Source organism: Coffea arabica, chromosome 11e (assembly GCF_036785885.1).
Source record: "Coffea arabica cultivar ET-39 chromosome 11e, Coffea Arabica ET-39 HiFi, whole genome shotgun sequence".
NCBI lineage: Eukaryota > Viridiplantae > Streptophyta > Magnoliopsida > Gentianales > Rubiaceae > Coffea > Coffea arabica.
This window is the reverse complement of record NC_092331.1, coordinates 14,800,693-14,819,191: the sequence shown is the minus strand read 5'-3', so window position 1 is coordinate 14,819,191 and position 18,499 is coordinate 14,800,693. Positions and strand designations below refer to the sequence as shown.

At 34.3% G+C, this 18,499-nt stretch overlaps 2 protein-coding genes and 1 long non-coding RNA gene across 6 annotated transcripts; 1 reads left to right on the top strand and 2 right to left on the bottom strand.

The window, feature by feature from the left end:
* Nucleotides 1-5,388: 5,388 nt before the first annotated feature.
* LOC140021660 (uncharacterized) lies at nucleotides 5,389-7,503 on the top strand. Its single transcript, XR_011825563.1, has 2 exons — nucleotides 5,389-6,903; nucleotides 7,034-7,503. It is a non-coding gene; the product is annotated as an uncharacterized lncRNA (long non-coding RNA).
* Nucleotides 7,504-8,899: 1,396 nt separating this feature from the next.
* On the bottom strand, nucleotides 8,900-12,122 carry LOC113717623 (F-box/FBD/LRR-repeat protein At3g14710). 4 transcript variants are annotated; one of them, XM_027242393.2, is made up of 5 exons: nucleotides 11,842-12,122; nucleotides 11,095-11,394; nucleotides 10,408-10,789; nucleotides 9,561-9,716; nucleotides 8,900-9,408 (listed from the first exon to the last, which is right to left on the bottom strand). In XM_027242393.2, the coding sequence occupies exons 2-5, from the start codon at nucleotides 11,220-11,222 to the stop codon at nucleotides 9,154-9,156; spliced, it is 921 nt and encodes a 306-aa protein (XP_027098194.1). In that variant the 5' UTR covers nucleotides 11,223-11,394; nucleotides 11,842-12,122; the 3' UTR covers nucleotides 8,900-9,153. The 4 variants fall into 4 exon arrangements, with proteins under 4 accessions (XP_027098194.1, XP_071929135.1, XP_071929136.1 ...); XM_072073034.1 differs by having other exon boundaries at nucleotides 10,988-11,394; nucleotides 11,842-12,119; XM_072073035.1 differs by having other exon boundaries at nucleotides 10,408-10,497; nucleotides 11,842-12,116.
* A 5,317-nt stretch (nucleotides 12,123-17,439) lies between these two features.
* LOC140021151 (uncharacterized) lies at nucleotides 17,440-17,766 on the bottom strand. The gene has a single exon (XM_072071923.1). It carries the CDS (start codon nucleotides 17,764-17,766, stop codon nucleotides 17,440-17,442), a length of 327 nt encoding a protein of 108 aa, XP_071928024.1.
* Between the last annotated feature and the right edge of the window lie 733 nt (nucleotides 17,767-18,499).

Here is an 18,499-nt window from a genome sequence, read left to right as displayed (position 1 = left end):
TACGCCGCTAGTCTTTACACATCTCAAGCCTCGCTCGTACCCCTGTAAGGAAAATAAATGAAGTGGAATGAGCTAAAAGCCCAGTGAGGTTCCAAATAGTAAATTGACCATTCTTTATAAGTACAAGTTTTTGATATAGAAAAGTAACGAGCAAGAAAAGTTCATAAAAGTGAGCAATAACACGTCAAGTAGCAATCTCAAAATGAGCGAGTGTAAAAGTTTTTCAGAAGAAACAATAATCCAATAAGCAATAATCATTCCAAAGCATAAGGATACGGATGGCTCTCAGGAGCCAACTTCCAATCATCATCAGGAGCTTGATCACGTAGTAGTTGACACTCCGTCAACTTTCAAGTAAAGGAACCAATCCAGTAGAGCACCACTTAACTACTCTCCGTCCACCATTCAAACCCCCTATTGGGCCCAAAATTCTCAAGAAACACGGGTGGTAATACTCGAATATACCGATTAGTCGAGGAGATATCACTCCACTCGACAAACAAGAGACCCAGGGTTCGTTACCCAATCGACCAAGCCCTTGCCGGTTCGACTCGAGTAACTTGCCGCAGGGTTTCCGGAATTCCAGGAAGTGCGCACAACATGAACAAGTATATCAATTCAATTTCAACAATAAACAAGTATATATCAAATAAGGGCAAGTGCGATAAAGTACACTCTTACCCGATCAAGCCAATCATATATCATTTAATCATATTGATCAAATATTGGAAACAAGTGTCCAGTTCAATCAGGTATTTGGAAGCACTCACCAAAATGAAGTGCCCCTAGTAATCACGTCCGGGTTATACTCCGGGTTCGGAGTCCAAATCTGCGATAAAACTTTGTTTCAGAACTTTAAAAATCAACTAAGGTTCGAAACGTAGACGTTTCGTTCAATAAGAATCAAGACATGAAAATTTACTTGGATAATATTCGTGAAACACTCGCTCGCTTTTCAAACTATATAACTTTGTAACATTTATACTTGGAAATGTCATTCGAGTCGAAAGTACAAGGAAAACGTACTCCGAGCAATCATTATTTTATTTCTCAACGGTACAAGTTTGACCAAATTCTTACTTATATACCTCGGTAAAAGAAGACGCAAATATCCTAGATGATTCAAGTAATAATCACTCTTAATCCTTACTCAAGTCGCAAGTATATTTCTCTAGTCTTCGAGCGTAAATTTGGGCAGCATGCCCTTTGTGTTTACCTAAGTTTCCAGCCATTTTGGCTTCATTATTTTTTTCTCATTCAAACCCAAAGGTACACACACAACAATCTAACTTCAATAGCCGTCCAATAGGTTCAAGACAATACAAGGACAAAATCAACTAACAACAAGTGCGGAAATCAAGTTTAACAAGAGACAGATTTGATAGAGTTTTGCGTAACGGACACAACCGAAGCTACGCTTATCAGATTGGGGTGCAACTTATACCATTTCGAAGCTAAGACAAAGTCCTATAACTTTCATGAAAATCACTTGGTCAAATTTCCAGTGTAACCTAATCAAATTCCCAGTTCACAGAACCAGGTTCCAACTAATCGGCTAATTAACTGTACTACATTTAAATGGTCATATCTCAGGCTACCAAAGTCCGTTTAAGGCGTTCTTTGAGGCGTTTAAAAGCTAAGACAGAGTAATAAAACTTTTATGTTTTGGAAAATGGCTAAATCTGCACGGATCATAGTGAATAAACACAGCCAAACGGATGAACTGTCTAAAACGGATCACTGGAAACATCCTAGGGCAGCGAGGGTATTTTGGTCTTTTTACTGGCTACGTTGCTCCGATTGGCCTGAAATTTTGTAGGCACCTATAAAATATCATTCTCTACAACTTTCATGTTTTATTCTAAGCCTAATTCGGCCTTTACCATAGTGCACTGAAACCGGACAGAACTGAAGTCAAATTTTCCAGAAATCTGGAAATTTTGGGATTCAATGAAACTTTCTTCATTTCTTGCCTCAATCCACCACCACAACCTCCTATATAAGCCTGGATACAATATATATCATCCATATAGCAAGTATAGGCAGAAATCATCAAACCCTAACTTACATATATCACCTTAAAAATCATCACAACAACTTGTATCACAACTAATCTAACCAAAACATGAATTATATAATATCTTAATAAAAAATAAAAGAACCAAAGCTATGGGTTAGACCTTATACCTCAACAAAAGAAGTTTGCAGGAGTTATACTTCACCTCCTCTTCCAATTTTTGGTTCTCTTAGCTTCCCAAGTTCACAACTCACACTTTAATCGGTTTAGAATTTTGGTTCCTCACTTGGATGGTGCAAATCAAGATGGATTTGGGCAGCTCTCCCTTGGGTTTTTCTCTCTCTCTCTCTCTCGGCCAAGGTAGCAGAAAAATGAGAAAGAAAGGCTGCTCCATGGTGATAAGAAGGCAAGACAATTAGTCTTGGTCAAGGCCCTTAGATGGCCGACAAGTGTCCTCACCAACCTCCACTCATTTTTTTTGTTTCTTTTCCTTGCCATTTTGGTCTAAATTTTTGGTCAAAGCCAGCTGGAAATAAGAGGATATTTTGCTCAAGTATTAATGAGCTTATATGGTAAGAAAGTGGTGATCAAGTGGTGGGTTCAATCGGTAGTACATGGTACACGTCGGTTCGCACCGTTTTTCCTTAAATCACACGTACTAGGGTTTTTACTTCCTATTCACTAACTTTTTATCATTTCTTCTAATCACATATTATTTCTCACCCAAAAGTCACTCTTAAGCACCAAATTTGATTCTCGCTCCATACCGGATAATTACACGACGGATACACGAAAAACCCTATTTCACTTCGAATTGAAATCGGAAAGGAAAACCCTAATTTCCTATGATCATTGGCACTTTCCTAGGGTGATTGAGTAGTAAGATGATATAGAATAATAATTTCTAAATAATTTTCAAATAAAAGGAAATTTTCAAGAAATATATAAGGAATTTGCAAGTCCTCACAATAACAATGTGGACTTCAGCAAACATAAATATACATTTATTAAATGATGCATCCACACATGTAAATATGAATGTGCACATATTTATGAGTGTATATGCACTAACAAGTGTCCTATACATATATAAAAAGGAGTTTGTAGGTGACTGTTGAAAAATTTTCATCTATCGTTTTTGGGGATAATTTAGGCAGAAAAAAAATCAAATACAAATGATTAAACCAAATATACAACATTGTAATGTGTAATTGAGTACGGTTTGACAACTGTGTCCTCCCATATGCAATTGATTTGTATTCCGCATGAATATCAAACTTTCAAATGCTGTTTAAACCACTTATAAGTAATTGTAGTGCTCTTCATTTTCTTCTATAATTGTTGAGCAGTTTTTATAGGTGTAATAAGAGAGGGTGTTAATGTTGAAGATGATTGGTTTATGAAGCTCTTAATAATGAAGATGATTGGTTCTGGTTCATATTTTTAATTCGTTACAAGTATAATTGCAGTGATCTTCAGCTTCCTGACAATAATAGAGGCTTTTCATATTGAAGAACGTAGCTTCAAGTGCTTGTGCTCCATATTTTGTTGTGGGTATTTGGACACGTATGCTCATTTGCTTTCTCTCTTTCTGCAATTTTGGATGTTTAGTTGATACAATAGAAACTGTGAGTTTTCTACTGCAATATTTTCTCAATAGTATTTTATGAATATGGAAATTTCATTATGGAATACATGATGCATACCTATGAATATTAATAAGAACCCTCCTACATTTTCTAACTATATTTCCAAATTTTGATATTTGTAGTTGTAGGTGGTCAAACTGTGAGCAAAGATTATATGTTGACTACAATTTCATGATTAAGGTAGGATCTAAATTTGACCTTATAGTTTACATGTTAATTGTTGGTTGGACATGGCCATGATTGTGTTATAATGGTATAGTAACAAAGGCAATGATGTCTTTGCTATGGTTATTATTTATAATCCTATTTCTTTTGTTCATAAATTTATTTTACTTTATAAGTTTGTTGATTTGACCAATTTACTTATAATTCCATGCAATTCAACCGATTCAATTGAACCTAGTACCATTCAGTTCTAATTTTACTATTTTTTTAAATAAATTTATTTGAATAAATATTTCATCACACAGGGGCTTCCCCTAGTAATGAATATAAATGTGCACTTTGATAAATTACGTGTGCATCTGAATATGCATGTTTGAGTTGATATATGTGCACAAATGTACGAGTGTATGTGCATGTACGTGTATTTGTAGGCACATTTCCCGAATTTTTCAAAATTTACTTCCTTATGAATAATGAATTTTTTCTCTTATTTCTTTCCTTGTTCTTTGTATGGTTAAATGCAATAAACCCCCTCAACTATACCTAGAGTTGCAATTTAACCCCCTTGAACTTTATTATTTTGATAGGCTCATAACACTTTTTTTATATATTTGGACAAAGGTAACCCTGACATCTTAATTGTTTTTTGGTTTTCTTTTTTCCCTAATCTTTTTCCTTTCTTTTTCCCCTCCTTCTTTGTATATTATTTTCTTATGCAATTAGCTACTTCTATCCCTAGCTAAATTTATTGTAGAATTGGAAGAAGTTTTCAAATTTGCTTTACCACATTCTTTTTTACTTTTGTAATTTTTTTAAAGATTGATATCAATTTTTCTGTGTTGAGATAAAATATATATTTCTTATATCATAAAGCATATCTAATATCGTAATCAAATTATTCAAACAGATAAAAGTTACTAGAGTTTATAAGTAATAATTAATCAACTACTAATAGACAAAAATACAACTAAACATATGTATTATTACGTTAATACATATGTATTATCATGTTAATACAACTAAACATATGTGTTATTATGTTAATACATGTTTTACTTTACACAGTATTTAATTAAGCTTTGTTTTATTTGCAACCTATGTATTGCTACTTGACTGTTAATCACTGATTAATTGTTAGCCTTAATTGGTTCATAAAGTACTCAAATAGTTAGTTGTTTTATCAAATATACTTCGCAAAGTAAGAAACAAATGCTTTGTTTGGAAGTGGAGGTTGTGTTGGCTTGTTAACTTCAAAACTAACAAATGAACAAACTAGAACAAAATTAAAAGGATGAGTAAAATGTTTAAAAAAAATGTTTCAAGTATAAGAATGATAATAGTCTAAATTTTTTGTTGTAGTCTCTAAGGGAGATGAATTGATCAAACGCCAAAAGATTTTTGGTAACTAGCTAATCATGATATATGTACATAGCTGTGGAAGTATGAATGAAATGCAGTTGGTTACAGTATACAACCATTTCCGGATTTCGCTGCTCCTCCAAATTCCCTCTCAGATATCAGAATCGAGCATTCAAGGGAAAAAAAAAATTCCAAACCCCAATTTCCCTCTAACCAAATCCCGCTCAGAGTATGTATATCATGTAGGTACTTGGCAGATTTCAATCATTCTAGGATTTTCTTCTATATATTACTTTGAATAGATTGTGACTTTAGTTATCCTTTGACTTGCATTTGTACACTGTATTCGATGCCTACCAGAAAATAGACAATTAATGGGCATCCTTTGATTGATTCAAATCGCACTAATATGGGAAGATGGAATAGAATAGATAAAACTTGTTCATATTCAGTTCGGCAGGGAAAATTAAAATTCTTTGTATGAGTGAAAGAAAGGGCATATGTAAGCTAAATTTTGTCCCTTTTAAGCTAGTAAAAGAAGCCTTTTGTGTCTTACAGATTGACATCTTTTTACTGCAAAGTATCACTATCTGTTTTGAAACCTATCTCCCCCTATCTGTTTCGAAACCTATTTCCCCCTATCTGTTTCTTGTTGCTAGGGAGTTGTTTTCCTTACTTCTGGATTGCAGGATTCACCAAGAGGGCTTTACTTATCATCCGAAGTTTCTCATGTTCTATTTGCTGACGATTTGTTCTTGCTTCAGCTGCAAATGTACAGGATACAACATTGCTAAAATCTGTCTCGGATGAATTTGGTAGCATGTCCGGATTGCCGGCAAATTGTCTAAAAGTGAGATTCTTTTTTCTGGTGTTAGTCAACAACTCAGACGGGAGCTATGTGCAATAATGGAGGTGGAGGCAGGTTCTTTTCCTCTTAAATACTTGGGTGTTCCACTTATTAGTGCTCGACTGAGACTTCTTGATTGTCCAGTAATTGTGGATAAGGTATAACAAAAAGTCCAAGGTTGGAGTTCTAGAGCATTATGGCCTTGTTTGGCAAGCAAGTTTTTGGTCAAGTTTGTCTGCTACAAGTTTTTTAACAACTTTAACTACAGTAATCTCAAAATATTTCTCAAAGTTTTTAAACTATACACTTCAAAATATTCCAAAAATTTACCCATTTCAAAAAATTTTTCTACAACTTCTACAGTAAAATTTTAGACAGACATCCAAAAAAACTCACTTGACAAACGGGGCTTATGTTATGGGGGATGATTACAACTCATAAGGTTGGCAATGATTAGTTTGCAAATTTATTGGAGCTGCATCTTTATATGTTGCCAAAACGAGTAATTAAAGTCATTGAGCAGATCATGTCTCATTTCTTACGGACTGGCAAGGACAAGTCTATTGGGGTTAAGGCAAAATGGGAAGATATTTGTAAACCACACAAGGAGAGTGGCTTGGGCTTTTGATTAGCTCGCAAGTGTGGAATAAGACTCTTCTAGTTGAGCATATTTGGACCATCTTTCAAAAGAAAGGTAGCTTGTGGATAGCTTGGGTGCATGTTGTGAAATAGAGAGGGAGATCATTTTAGAGTATTCCAATTCCTTTTGATTCCTCTTGGTTTTGGAGGAAATTACTTCAATTGAGGGCAATGGTTCGACAAGAGATTACATCTGCGGTTGGCAATGGTAATATGACACATCTATGGTATGACCACTGGCATCCAGATAGCCCATTACCTGACTATTATGGACCTCACATAGTTGCATAGTTTGATAGCAATTCGAGTGCAAAACTTTCGTCAATTATTGATGGAGCTCAATGGTGTTGGCCACAGGTACATAGAAGATCCCAGAATGTGGAAGATTTAATCAAGTCCCTCCCTGATGCATGCCTTCCTCTGCCAGAGGAGGAGGTTTCTTTTACATGGAAAGCAAGTAAAACAGGCACTTTTACTTCTTCTTCCGCTATAGATTTGTTCAGAGAGAGGGGTAATGAAATACCACGGTTTAAACTCTTTGTAGTTTGAGAAGCAAATTCCGAGGCAATCTTTTATAGGTTGGTTAGTATGTAAAAATAGATTGGCAACAAAGGACAGGTTACTACAATGGGGGATCACAGGTATCCCTTGTGTGCTACAGAAGCTGAGTCTGTGGAATCCTTATTCTTTAAATGCGATTACGCAGCTTATGTATGGGGCAGAATACAACAGTATTGTTTATTGTATAGCTTTAGGTTTGGCTGGTCTGAGGAACTTCAGTGGTGGATACCCCATATCAAGCAAAACACATTTGTTAATTCAGTTCATATGTGCGCTTTTGCAGCAACAATCTATACTCTTATGGCCAGAAATGTACAGGAGGTTCTTTTGCGGTAAAAGTGTTGCAGCTGAAGTACTGATTCAATCCATTGTTCAACTCATCCAGAATATTGTTGCAGGTTGGAGGAAAACAACAAAGTCCAGAACTAATTGGGATATTAGATTGGAATGGAGATATGTTCCTTCTATTTTCTCTGATACTCTGTGCAGATCACTTGTCTAGAGCTTTGATTGCATAGTTTGCTTTGCCGAAGCAGTTTTGTAATGTGCAGTTCTTACTGCATGTGACTTTTCTATTCCTATCTTAACAAAGTATTTTTAGTTTGCCAAAAAAAAAAAAAAAAAGTGTTTCATGGGCTACTTGGTTCCTTTCTAACCTTAACAACCTTTTTTGGACTAATGGCTGGGGCATTCCTATTTTTAAAATGAATCTTTGGACCTTTCTGAAGCAGATGGCCCCCTTCTCCTAAAGTTATGATACTATTTTGTCGAGTTCCTTAGAGAGAGTTGTCTCACGCCCCTAAATATATTTCTATCTATCCACCTGTGTCGTTTTTGGGTACATGTACCTTTTTCTTCACTGTCCTTCGAGCTTTTCCTAAGAGTATAGCATGGGTTACTTCTCCTAAGAGTATAGCATGGGTTACTTCAATGCCGTAGTGCCTGGTAATTGAACATTGGCTCTTTAGGAATTCTTGATAACTGTTTCTGAATGAGCAAATCTCCTAACTGAATCCTGCATCAGAATTTCCTCCATTGTTGTTGTGCCATTATGCTACTGTATCATCAAGAATCGCTTGAACAGGATTATTCATAAAATTCTATCATCCCCCATTTTTTTGCTTTCAAGTTACTAGACAATTATTTGTCGTTCGAAGTTCATGTCATCATTCTTAGTGTTACTTTCATGTTTGATGTGACTCATTAACCAGAACCCAATCTAAGTAATAGTACAACTTTGAATTCTTTTCAATTATACTTCCAACAATATCAATTCTTGTGATTTTGGTATATATATCATCAAAACATTCATCTGATTCTAAAATTTTAGTAGAGTAATTACCAAGTGGATCAACAAAAAAAAAAAAAAAAAGGAATGATAACAGTTCCACTATTAAAAGTACCTAAGGCTAAGTGCATTATTAACACAATTAGAAAATTCTATTAAGTTCCAACGTCATTGTTTAAAATCGCAATGAAAGGAACAGGTTAAATACAATAGATCAAGCACATCAAACAAAAAGGAACTTCAACAAAATCTAGCATTTGAACATCTGGCACTCCAAACCTTTTAAATCACTTCCCTTCCACCATCAAAATGATCCCATTGAAGTAATTTTCTCCCAAAAAAAAAAAAAAAGAGTAAAAGGTAAGAGAGATGAGTGAATGTAAAAGTGTATCCTGAAAACACACCAAGTATTTGACAGGATCACATTTCTTTGATAGAAATACACCTAAACAGATATCTTGAGCTTTCAAGTAACAATAACAGTTAATCTTGAACCACAATGTTCGTATCTCCCAAAAACTTCGAAGTGGTAATCAACTCTCGAGTACCAATATATTCTACTGCAAAAACTTCACCAGTTTAATCTCATAACATAATATTACAAGAAGATCATTTACATCAGTCAAGTTCACAAGAACACTATCGACACACGACTCGAGCTTCTAGGCAACATTAATAGCTGATTTTCAACTTCAACCTGTGTATCTCCCAAAAACTTTGTAATTACCAACTGCTCAAGTCTCGACAAATTGTGCAACAAAAACTTAACCAGTTGAATCTCAGATGCCCTTCCTTTGAACAATCTGAATTCAACTACCTTCAGGTTAGATGAAAAGTTGGTAGGCAATGAATTACTTTCCTCATAATTGACATCATCAATCAACTGCCAAGATACAAACACTGGGTATTTTAAAAGTTGGAAGTAACAAACATAAAACACATAGTGACACCTATGAGAGAGAGAGGTAGGAGTTTGGTTCATTTCAAAACAGTTTGCACATATAAGAGGGGATGGTAAACATCATTGTTGTTTACCGTGGTAAATATGAGCTTTTCAAGAGCCGGTGCACTGTTTAGAAGCTCCATCAGTGGTCCACTGCAGAGGGTATTACTCCAAGTGGAAGACACTTTAAGGATGGTCAGCCCATCAAAGATGGGAAGTGAACATGGAGGTTCTGCATGCGCAAGTGCCTTGGAGAGAAGATCGGCATTAAGCATTAGTAAACATTCAACAGGTAGTACCTCTTTCACTATGTTCTAATCTATTATCCACAAGCCTAGGCCACATATGTAATCAATCATATGAACCCTGAATCTATATCAACAATCAAAGATTTCAAGAGTTGTGCAATAAAACTGTTCAGTCCATCAGTAACTTTCTCGTTACAATTCTTTCTGTCCCTACTACTACATTGCAATTGCAACACAAATGTCACACACAAAGATGCAGCACAAGACCAAAGAATTCTATTAACCAAACAATAAGGAAATGAATTATTTTATACAAGCTCATTATACGAAAAAAGCCAAATTGACACACTTTATACTCCCAGAAAAGGGCAGAAAGTATAAAGCTTGCTAGTGCTGCATGGGCAATGAAACTGTATCATGCCAATAATAGCGTTCTATATAAAGCAAGCAATTTTGAGCAAATAATGCTCATGCCAGGCAAGCACTCTTCAATTCAAGCTTCAACATAAGCAAAATTAAAAAGGCTTTTAGTACCAAATTGTTCATACTTCATAGTGATCAGAGTAGAGAATCAGGTAATTGCATGTCAAATAAAGAGTACATAAATAAATTGCATTTGTGTAAATTGTGATAGAAATATGAAAAAAAACAAATGAAAGCGAATAAGAACAACTTCAAAAGGGAAGAATACCTCAATTACATATTCAGAGAGTTCCAGGCATCTGATAACAGAAGAAAGTCCTCCCAAAAGCAAAAGAGCTCGAGAACCAATTTTTCCCCTCTGAATAAAACGCTCCATGGAATTTACATCAAGACACACATTAGCAACTTTTGAAGGGTTAGATAGGACAATATTTTCTAGTGAAAAACCATCAAAATTAAAATATGAAAGGTTGTCTCCACAAATCTCTATTTCACAATCCTCTGATCGACCAGGTGTGCATCTAAGGAAAGATCTAACCATCTGGAAACTTGCAAGCAGAGGAGCAAGTATTTTAAGCATTTTCACATTCAACCAGCGGCATTGATACGACTTAAACACTTCAAGAACTGGAAAATTCAAGATGAAGCACCTGGAAGCAGAACAATCATCATTTTGCCAAGTAACATTATAAAAATTTAACACTCGAAGGTTTGCAAGACAAAAATAACCAGGAACTCTGAAAGTGCAGAGTTCGAGAACCAAATGCACTAAAGAATCACATTTGAAGAAGTAATGAGGAAACTCCAAGTCATCTACATGGGAAAAACAAAGCCTCTGAACATTAGACCTTAAAGCAGCTGATAGCCAAGTTTTGACAAGAGTGGGATTATACTGATTGCAATTAATAGAAAGCATAAACCCCTGAATCCTTGAGTTCCTGAAATGGTAAAGCACCTTCTGCACAGAGATGGCGAAGTCCTTCTTTTTGGACTTATCAACTTTATAATCACTGAACCTGAGATTGTAAACATTCTTCCACTGTTTTTCCCATTTTCTGGATAGGACACAGGTACGAACTGCATCCAATGTCGTTGGTAGTCGAGATAGTATGTGACTCAAAACACTTTCTGGTAAATCACTGATACTGTCCACATCATCATCATCCTCCAAAGAATCATTAGGTCTACGTAATTTCTTATTACTACTCAAATTGGTTAGTTCTTTATCCATCAATCTCACTTTCAAACTTTTCACCTGAAATCATCAGAAAAAATGTAGTGTACAACATTTTAGTATCCAGAAAGTCCCACCGTGTCAGTTCAAACTAGCTGCTACTTAATTAGTAAAGTAACCCAAAGAAACCAACAGTTTAAAAACCAAAAATCAAAAAAAAAAAAAAAACCCCACAGAAAAGAAAGACTAAACAGAGACTGCCATGAAGCGTACATATTTTCTCAACACTGGATTGGTTTCTCCACCCATTATCTCAATTTTCAATTTTCAACCATGAGAAATCATAAATATGTGAACTTCTTAGAAAGCAAAAAGTTCTCCCACAATTAAACTCAGTTCAAAAACACCAAAATAACACTGAAAATTCAACAGTTCAATCATTCAACAAAAAAAAAAAAACAAATGCAAATGCAAAAAATATACTAAAAGAAAGAGCTAAAGCCAGGGATGTAAATTTGGGGAGCTCACTTGAATTCTTGAGCTAGGGCTTTCCAGATCACCTGCCGGGTTAATGGATCATCACTTCACTCGAATGAGGCAAGAGGGTCGCTCCCTTTTGGCCCTTTCGCCAAGAAATGACGCCATAGCCAACACATCTATACACATTGTTTCCTGCCTCTCCATTGACGGCCATGATAGGCCAAAAGAAGTACTACTGTTGACGGTGGTGATCCTAAGTTGTAAAGCACGTAACAAGTATGCAATCGTAGTAGAATCGCATGGTTAAAAAAAAAAAAAAAAAAAAAAAAACACCACTCGGTTGCTTAGATCACACATTAACGTATATAGCGCGCTTTGGCTTTTAAGAAGTGCGCAGGAAAGGGTAGCTGTTTTGGATTAATACGCACATAGTGCTTTTAACTTTTAATAAGAAGTGCGTAGGAAAGTGCAGCTGTTTTGCACCGATAATTTCCTTTTTTTTTTTAACTCTAGTTTTCTTCCCACCCCTCCCACACCCGACTGCTAGGCATAGACAGCGGGAAAAGACTTTAAAAGTGGTTACTAGTCCAATCCAATGGTTAATTTTTATACTAATAGTTTGGGGCGACTCTAGTGATTAATTTTGGTGTAGTGTGTGTATTTTTGTAAGTGAAATGTTTTGATTTAAAATTTCTTATTTATAATTTCTCCTACCTTATTACTCATCCCAATCTTCTCTTTTGCGCTAATAGTTTGCTATAATGTACACCTCAATTATCCATGTTTACAATTTAAAAATGTAGAAAGAAGATTTTTAAGGATGATTATGTAATAATATAATTTTTGTGATACATATGATTCATGTGATAAAATTTAGGGACACCAATAGAATTTTTTTTTTATTTACATTTCTAGATATCTACTAGTCACCAAATCAAAAGAAAAAGCAAAAAAAAAAAAAAAACTAAGACATAAAGATACAACAAAATTTAAGCCACTAAGTCGTCTTTTTCTCAGGGAGGGATGAGTTGGATGGCACGGAGGGAGGGAGTGTAGTGTAAGTGAGAGGTTGTAAGTTCGAGACCTTTTACTTACACTTAAAAAAAAATCGTCTCCTTTATATTAAAAATTTTTAATATGTTTAAAAGAAATATCTCGAGTCAAATTCACTCCTCCTATGCAAACACATGTATTAATAGCATTCAGTCTCGACTTTGCATTATTCTTACACTTCTGGCATTGTACTTTATAGTTTAGACCATGTATCTGGATGATTTGTAGGGCTATCAATGAGGTAGAACTGGACCGAATTCAGTCTGTTTGCCCCCAAAATTTTGGGTTGAGCCTCATGTGTAATTGGGTTAAAAAAATTTGGTCTTCAACATAAAAGTCCAATTAAATGTAAGTTGAGTATAGACTTTACCAGACTCGGTCTAATTAAAGCCCAATCCAAAATAATTATATAATTAATATATATTATATACAATAATGAATATAATCTAGAACTAATACGTATTATAACATAAAAAGTTAATAATTTGCATATACATGCATAAATGTAAAATTTATATTATATATATAAACTATTTAACCGTGAACTTGGGTTGAACCCGATTTAAGTCGATGTTTTAATAAATTTTTCAGTCAAGTATGAGCCTTATAATATGAACTCAAGAATAAAAATTCAAAAGTTTTATTTTTTTGAACCGAACTTGAACTGGTCAAAATAGACTCACAAAACTAAATTGACAGCCTTGAGGATACCTGCTCTCCATGATCAACCAAATATTAATTAACTTTGAATGTGAGTATACCTGCTCTCCATGAATCATTAGTGCATTGGTACTTTTTCCAAAAAAAAAAAAAAGAAATAGTGCATTGGTAAGAAAGCATGTAATAGCAATGATACTACCAAAGAGGCTCATTATATAAATTAGGAACTCGAAATTAACCCAAAAACTTAGCGATTTGATGTATGTGATTAACTGTTAAATTTCGAGTTTTTACTTACATATCAAATACTCTTTCTTCATCTCTCAAGGACACAACTTTACTCATAAACCTAACATTTTTTACTAGGAGAATGTTTTTTTCTTCACATCTTAACCCCAAAAAATTCATCACATTTTGCCTTACTTTTGATTGTTGTCGCATGGCATTCAGGAAATGTCATATAATATTGACTCGGATTGGATTGTTATTAAATTTTAGGGTTATCTATATATTACTATAGCACTTTTTCAAAAAATTTGTATATGAAATAAAAAGTGGTTCCAACATATGCTTTCCCTTTTCAAAAATAAATTAACACAAAATAAAACACAACTCCAAACAAAGCCTATATTATTCAATAATTCAGCTGCCATGTGAATGGGTATGAAATCTTGATTACGATTTTACTGTTTGAGATTTTAAATACCACGTGAGTGTTTATGAAATATCAAATGGTGAAATTGCCTAATGTTTCATGCTATTTACCTTAACATCTTTTCTTTTTTCTTGCTGGGTTAACGTCAAATTTTGTACATGTTCTTCTAAGTGGTTAGACTTTAAGGCTCTGTTTGCTAACCCAATTCAGCATTTAAATTTAATGGATTCAGATCTTAATATATTTAGATGCATTTGATAACAAAAAATTGGACATCTGAATTAATTAAGTGTCACTGAATTTTCTAGGTAAAATTTGCTTCCAAAAATAAGTGATAAACTATGCACTTATTACTGAATGTGATATATACTTAAATGTATTTGATTTAATACTTAACAATCCGATAACTTAATGGATTCAGATTTCAGATTTCAGATTTCAGTTTTCAAACTTCAGTTTTATCAAACCACCCTAAATCTAATGACGATGATGATGAATGTAATTAATGATAGACAATAAAGTTAGCAAAATTTTTAAGATATAAGGTAATTTTAAACTTGTTATTTCTTAAAAGGTATCCTTGTTTTTGTCTAGTTTACGTAAATTTTAGACGGAATGAAGGATAATGTTGTTATTTAATGTTAGTCAAATGAGTCAATTATTAAATGCTTTACCCAAAAAAATTAAAAGGTAATATGCCCTATTTTTAAACTTTAAAAAGGGAAATATGTATAAACTTAAACTTAGGAGACAATGTGAAAATTACCATATCTATATTTGGCCTGAACGACCGTTTAGAACCAAATTTATAGGTAAGGAACATGATGGATGCTTACAAAAGTCGAAGACCAACTATGATCACTGATAAAATTTTGGGGATTAGTAGAGGCCATTTAGCCCTCCAATATATTGATGTTGATTGGCTTTGCAATGGTAGCCACAAACATCGATTTTAAATCACCTTAAACGATCACATGCCATTGAATTATAAAACTTAGGGCACAGTTTCAATTAGGAGTTTATTGGAAAAATTATTATATCAAATACAATGCGACAGTAGCACATCTTATAAACACTATAGAGCAACCTAAAAAAACTTCAAATACACCTAACAAAAACAGCAAAAAAATTAAAAATTAAGAAAAATCCTATCTCCTCTTTCTTCCTCCACTCACCACCCGTCAATAAAAATTGGGGGATTATTAGAGGCCAATTACTCCTTTCAATCTATTGATATTAATTGAAACAGTGAGATTGACCTAGTGGTTAGGGGTGGACTTTTAAAATTTTTATATATAAATTATATCAGCTCATAAAATTTAAATCAATGAATCAGTTATCTCAATGAATCAACTGAAATCAGTTGGATGATAGTATATTGTCTTCTCTGCTGTATCTCCCTTCAATTCCTTCTGTTTCTTCAAAGAATGGATAAGGCCGATGTCCAGGAATTCGGAATGAACATGAATTGGGATATTTGCACTTTAGCCCTTGGGCTCTTGTTGTAATTCCATTAAATACACCACTTAGAAGTAATTCCCATTTGGAGCACAAATTTTGGGTATTACAATTTCACTTTATTCAACAATTATTAGTACTTTCTTCTTAGGGATAATTTCACAAACCTCCCCTGAGGTTTATGATAGTTTCACTCGGATCCCCTCAAATTTTATAAATTACACTGACCTCCCTTATCACAATAAAGTGACTATAATGACCTTTACTTAATAAATAATTGCCTATAGTGTAATGACCTTTACTTCATAGTATAATAAAATGAAATGAAATTAAAAAAAGAAAATGAAACTTGACATCTTCAGCTATCCTGTTTACAAGTTATAGTCAACGACGATTCTCTCTCACTTATTATCACTTCATTCTCGTCCATCAACCCGTTCCTCCTTTAACTCACTCTCAAATTACCACCAACCATTGCCTATAACTGTAGCCAATCACACCACAAGTGATCTCTCAAACTTTATTATATATTCCTGTTCCTCCTTTCTTCCTTTTGAAATTGCCAAATCACAAGTTTAGTTGAGAGATTAAATTTAATGATTGAAGTAAATCGGATTTCATGATCAAACTAAAAGGAGATGAAGAGGCATACAATGATAATGCAATCATTGGCCAAAAAAGAAAGTGGGATTGAAATTGGTAAATTTGCTAATTTGTCTATCATCCTTCCAGAAAACTTTTTAAAGTATTAATAAGTACATTTATATTTCCTTTTATGCTTGACAATTGTTGGTTGTGGTTTCACTATGGAGACAAAGTATCTTCTCTGTATTTAAGACGTTAACATGTGTTGGAGATTTGATAGTAGGTTAGATTATTTTGTCTTGAGAAGGTGTGGGCATTGGATTTGAAGTTTGGGGTGTAATTATGTAAATATAATTTTGGTTTTTGACAAAATGAATTTCTTGAAGATCTCTATAGTCATAATGATGCCTTTTCTTCTTTTAAACTTGATTAATCTCATCCATGCCTAAATCTCCCCTAAGGATTTTCTTCAAGGCCATAATGTGGCTCATGTAGAAGGAGTTGAGCCACTTATATGGAGCTAAATCATGGCATCCTATGTTGAAAATTATGCAAATACAAGGGCGGTTGATTGTGAATTTGACCATTTCCATGGGACCGTATGGTAAGAATATTTATGAAGGATGGAATGAATCTTCAGAATTGAATGCATGCTTTGGTTAAGATATGGAAGAGAGCAATTGGCAAAATAATTTTAGTACAAAAAGGGTAGTTTAGGATTTTTGAGAAAAAATATAGCCTTTTGGGCCTATATTGTTATATAAACAGTAAAAGTAAGGGAGGTAGTTGTAATTTAATAAACTTGAGAGGACGTCTCTGCAATTGTCAGAAATCACAAGAGAGGTTTCTAAAATTATCCCTTCTTTTTATTCGAATGATAGATTAATGTTCAATTTCTTTCCAATTTTTTCAAATTCTCATTTAGACGAATTATTTTGTTAAGCTGTACAAAAATCTATAAAACTTAAATAACTGAGATCCATTACAAAATATATAAACTAAATTGTCATGAGAATTTGGAAGCATTAATTAAGAGCTCAAGGAATGCCCATACATGGGCACCTACAAATATGAGCAGTTTGCTTGCATGCATGGCAAGAAAATAATTCATAAACAAATTACATAACACCACAAGGGCGCTGAAAAGAATCAAACAGCTCAAAAAAGAAGGAAAAAAAAAGAATCAAACAATTCAGTGAATCCTAAGACAATGTGTTGAAAAAGCAAAGAGCAAATTAATGAGCAGGGACAAAATGGGTTGCTGCAGCATTGGCAAAAGGGCCTGTGGGATGCTGAGAAAGAGTTCCAACGAGGCTAATAGTGGATGTAAGGGTTGATTTTGGCAAAAAAACTGAACAGCTTTGATCCCCAGGAAGCTCAGCTATGGCAAAACAAGGAAGGCTGGTCTGCTCGAAAGTAATGCCATCAAGGGTGTTCCCAAGTACAGTAAAGAATCCATTCGAATCCGTTAAAGCTTGGGCCACGCTTGTTGAACCTCCATTGCAATATATTCTTATCTCGACATCTTTAATTCCTTGGACAAAAGGTTCAGGGTCAGGCATTTTCGAGCAGGTTACTCGGCCAAGAAACATAAGCCCTTGAACGTCTTTTCCGTTATAGATGGCCGCGGAGGCGAGCGGAGTAGCTGCAGCTACAAAGAGGAAGGCTAGGAGGAAAAATCTGTATTTTAAAACTCGGATCGGATCGGCCGGTTCGATCAGTCGAACCGAGAACGGCCAAGTGCCCGGTCCGAGTTCTGCTAAATAACCGAGTAAGTAAAACCCGGTCAAAAACCGGGTTTGACCGGAAAAAAACAGGATTTTTCGGTTCAATCAAGCATTTTAAAAAAAAACTCAAACTTTTTCAATATTATGTTTTGACCCCTAGATTGTTAAAAATTATTAATATATCTCAAATATTTCATACTTTATCAATGTTGTCTTAAAGTTTGGTGTTTTTTTTCAATTAAATCCATAATTTTAATTTTAAACTTGTTAATTCTCATTAAATAATATAAATTGCTACTTGATTATTCTAATTTCTTTGTATTTTCTCGTTAAATACATTTGAACCATCAAATATATACGAATATACCTTTATTAATATTAACATGTTATTAGGTATATATTTTACATATAATATTTTAATTTTTAAAATATTTTTATTTATGACGTCATCCGGTTCAACCCCTATCGAACCCGATTGAACCCGTTGACCCCTAATCCCTGAGCTTGACCGAGTCGATACCCGGTCCGATTCTGAAAACATAGGGAAAAATAAAGCTGCCTTGGAAGC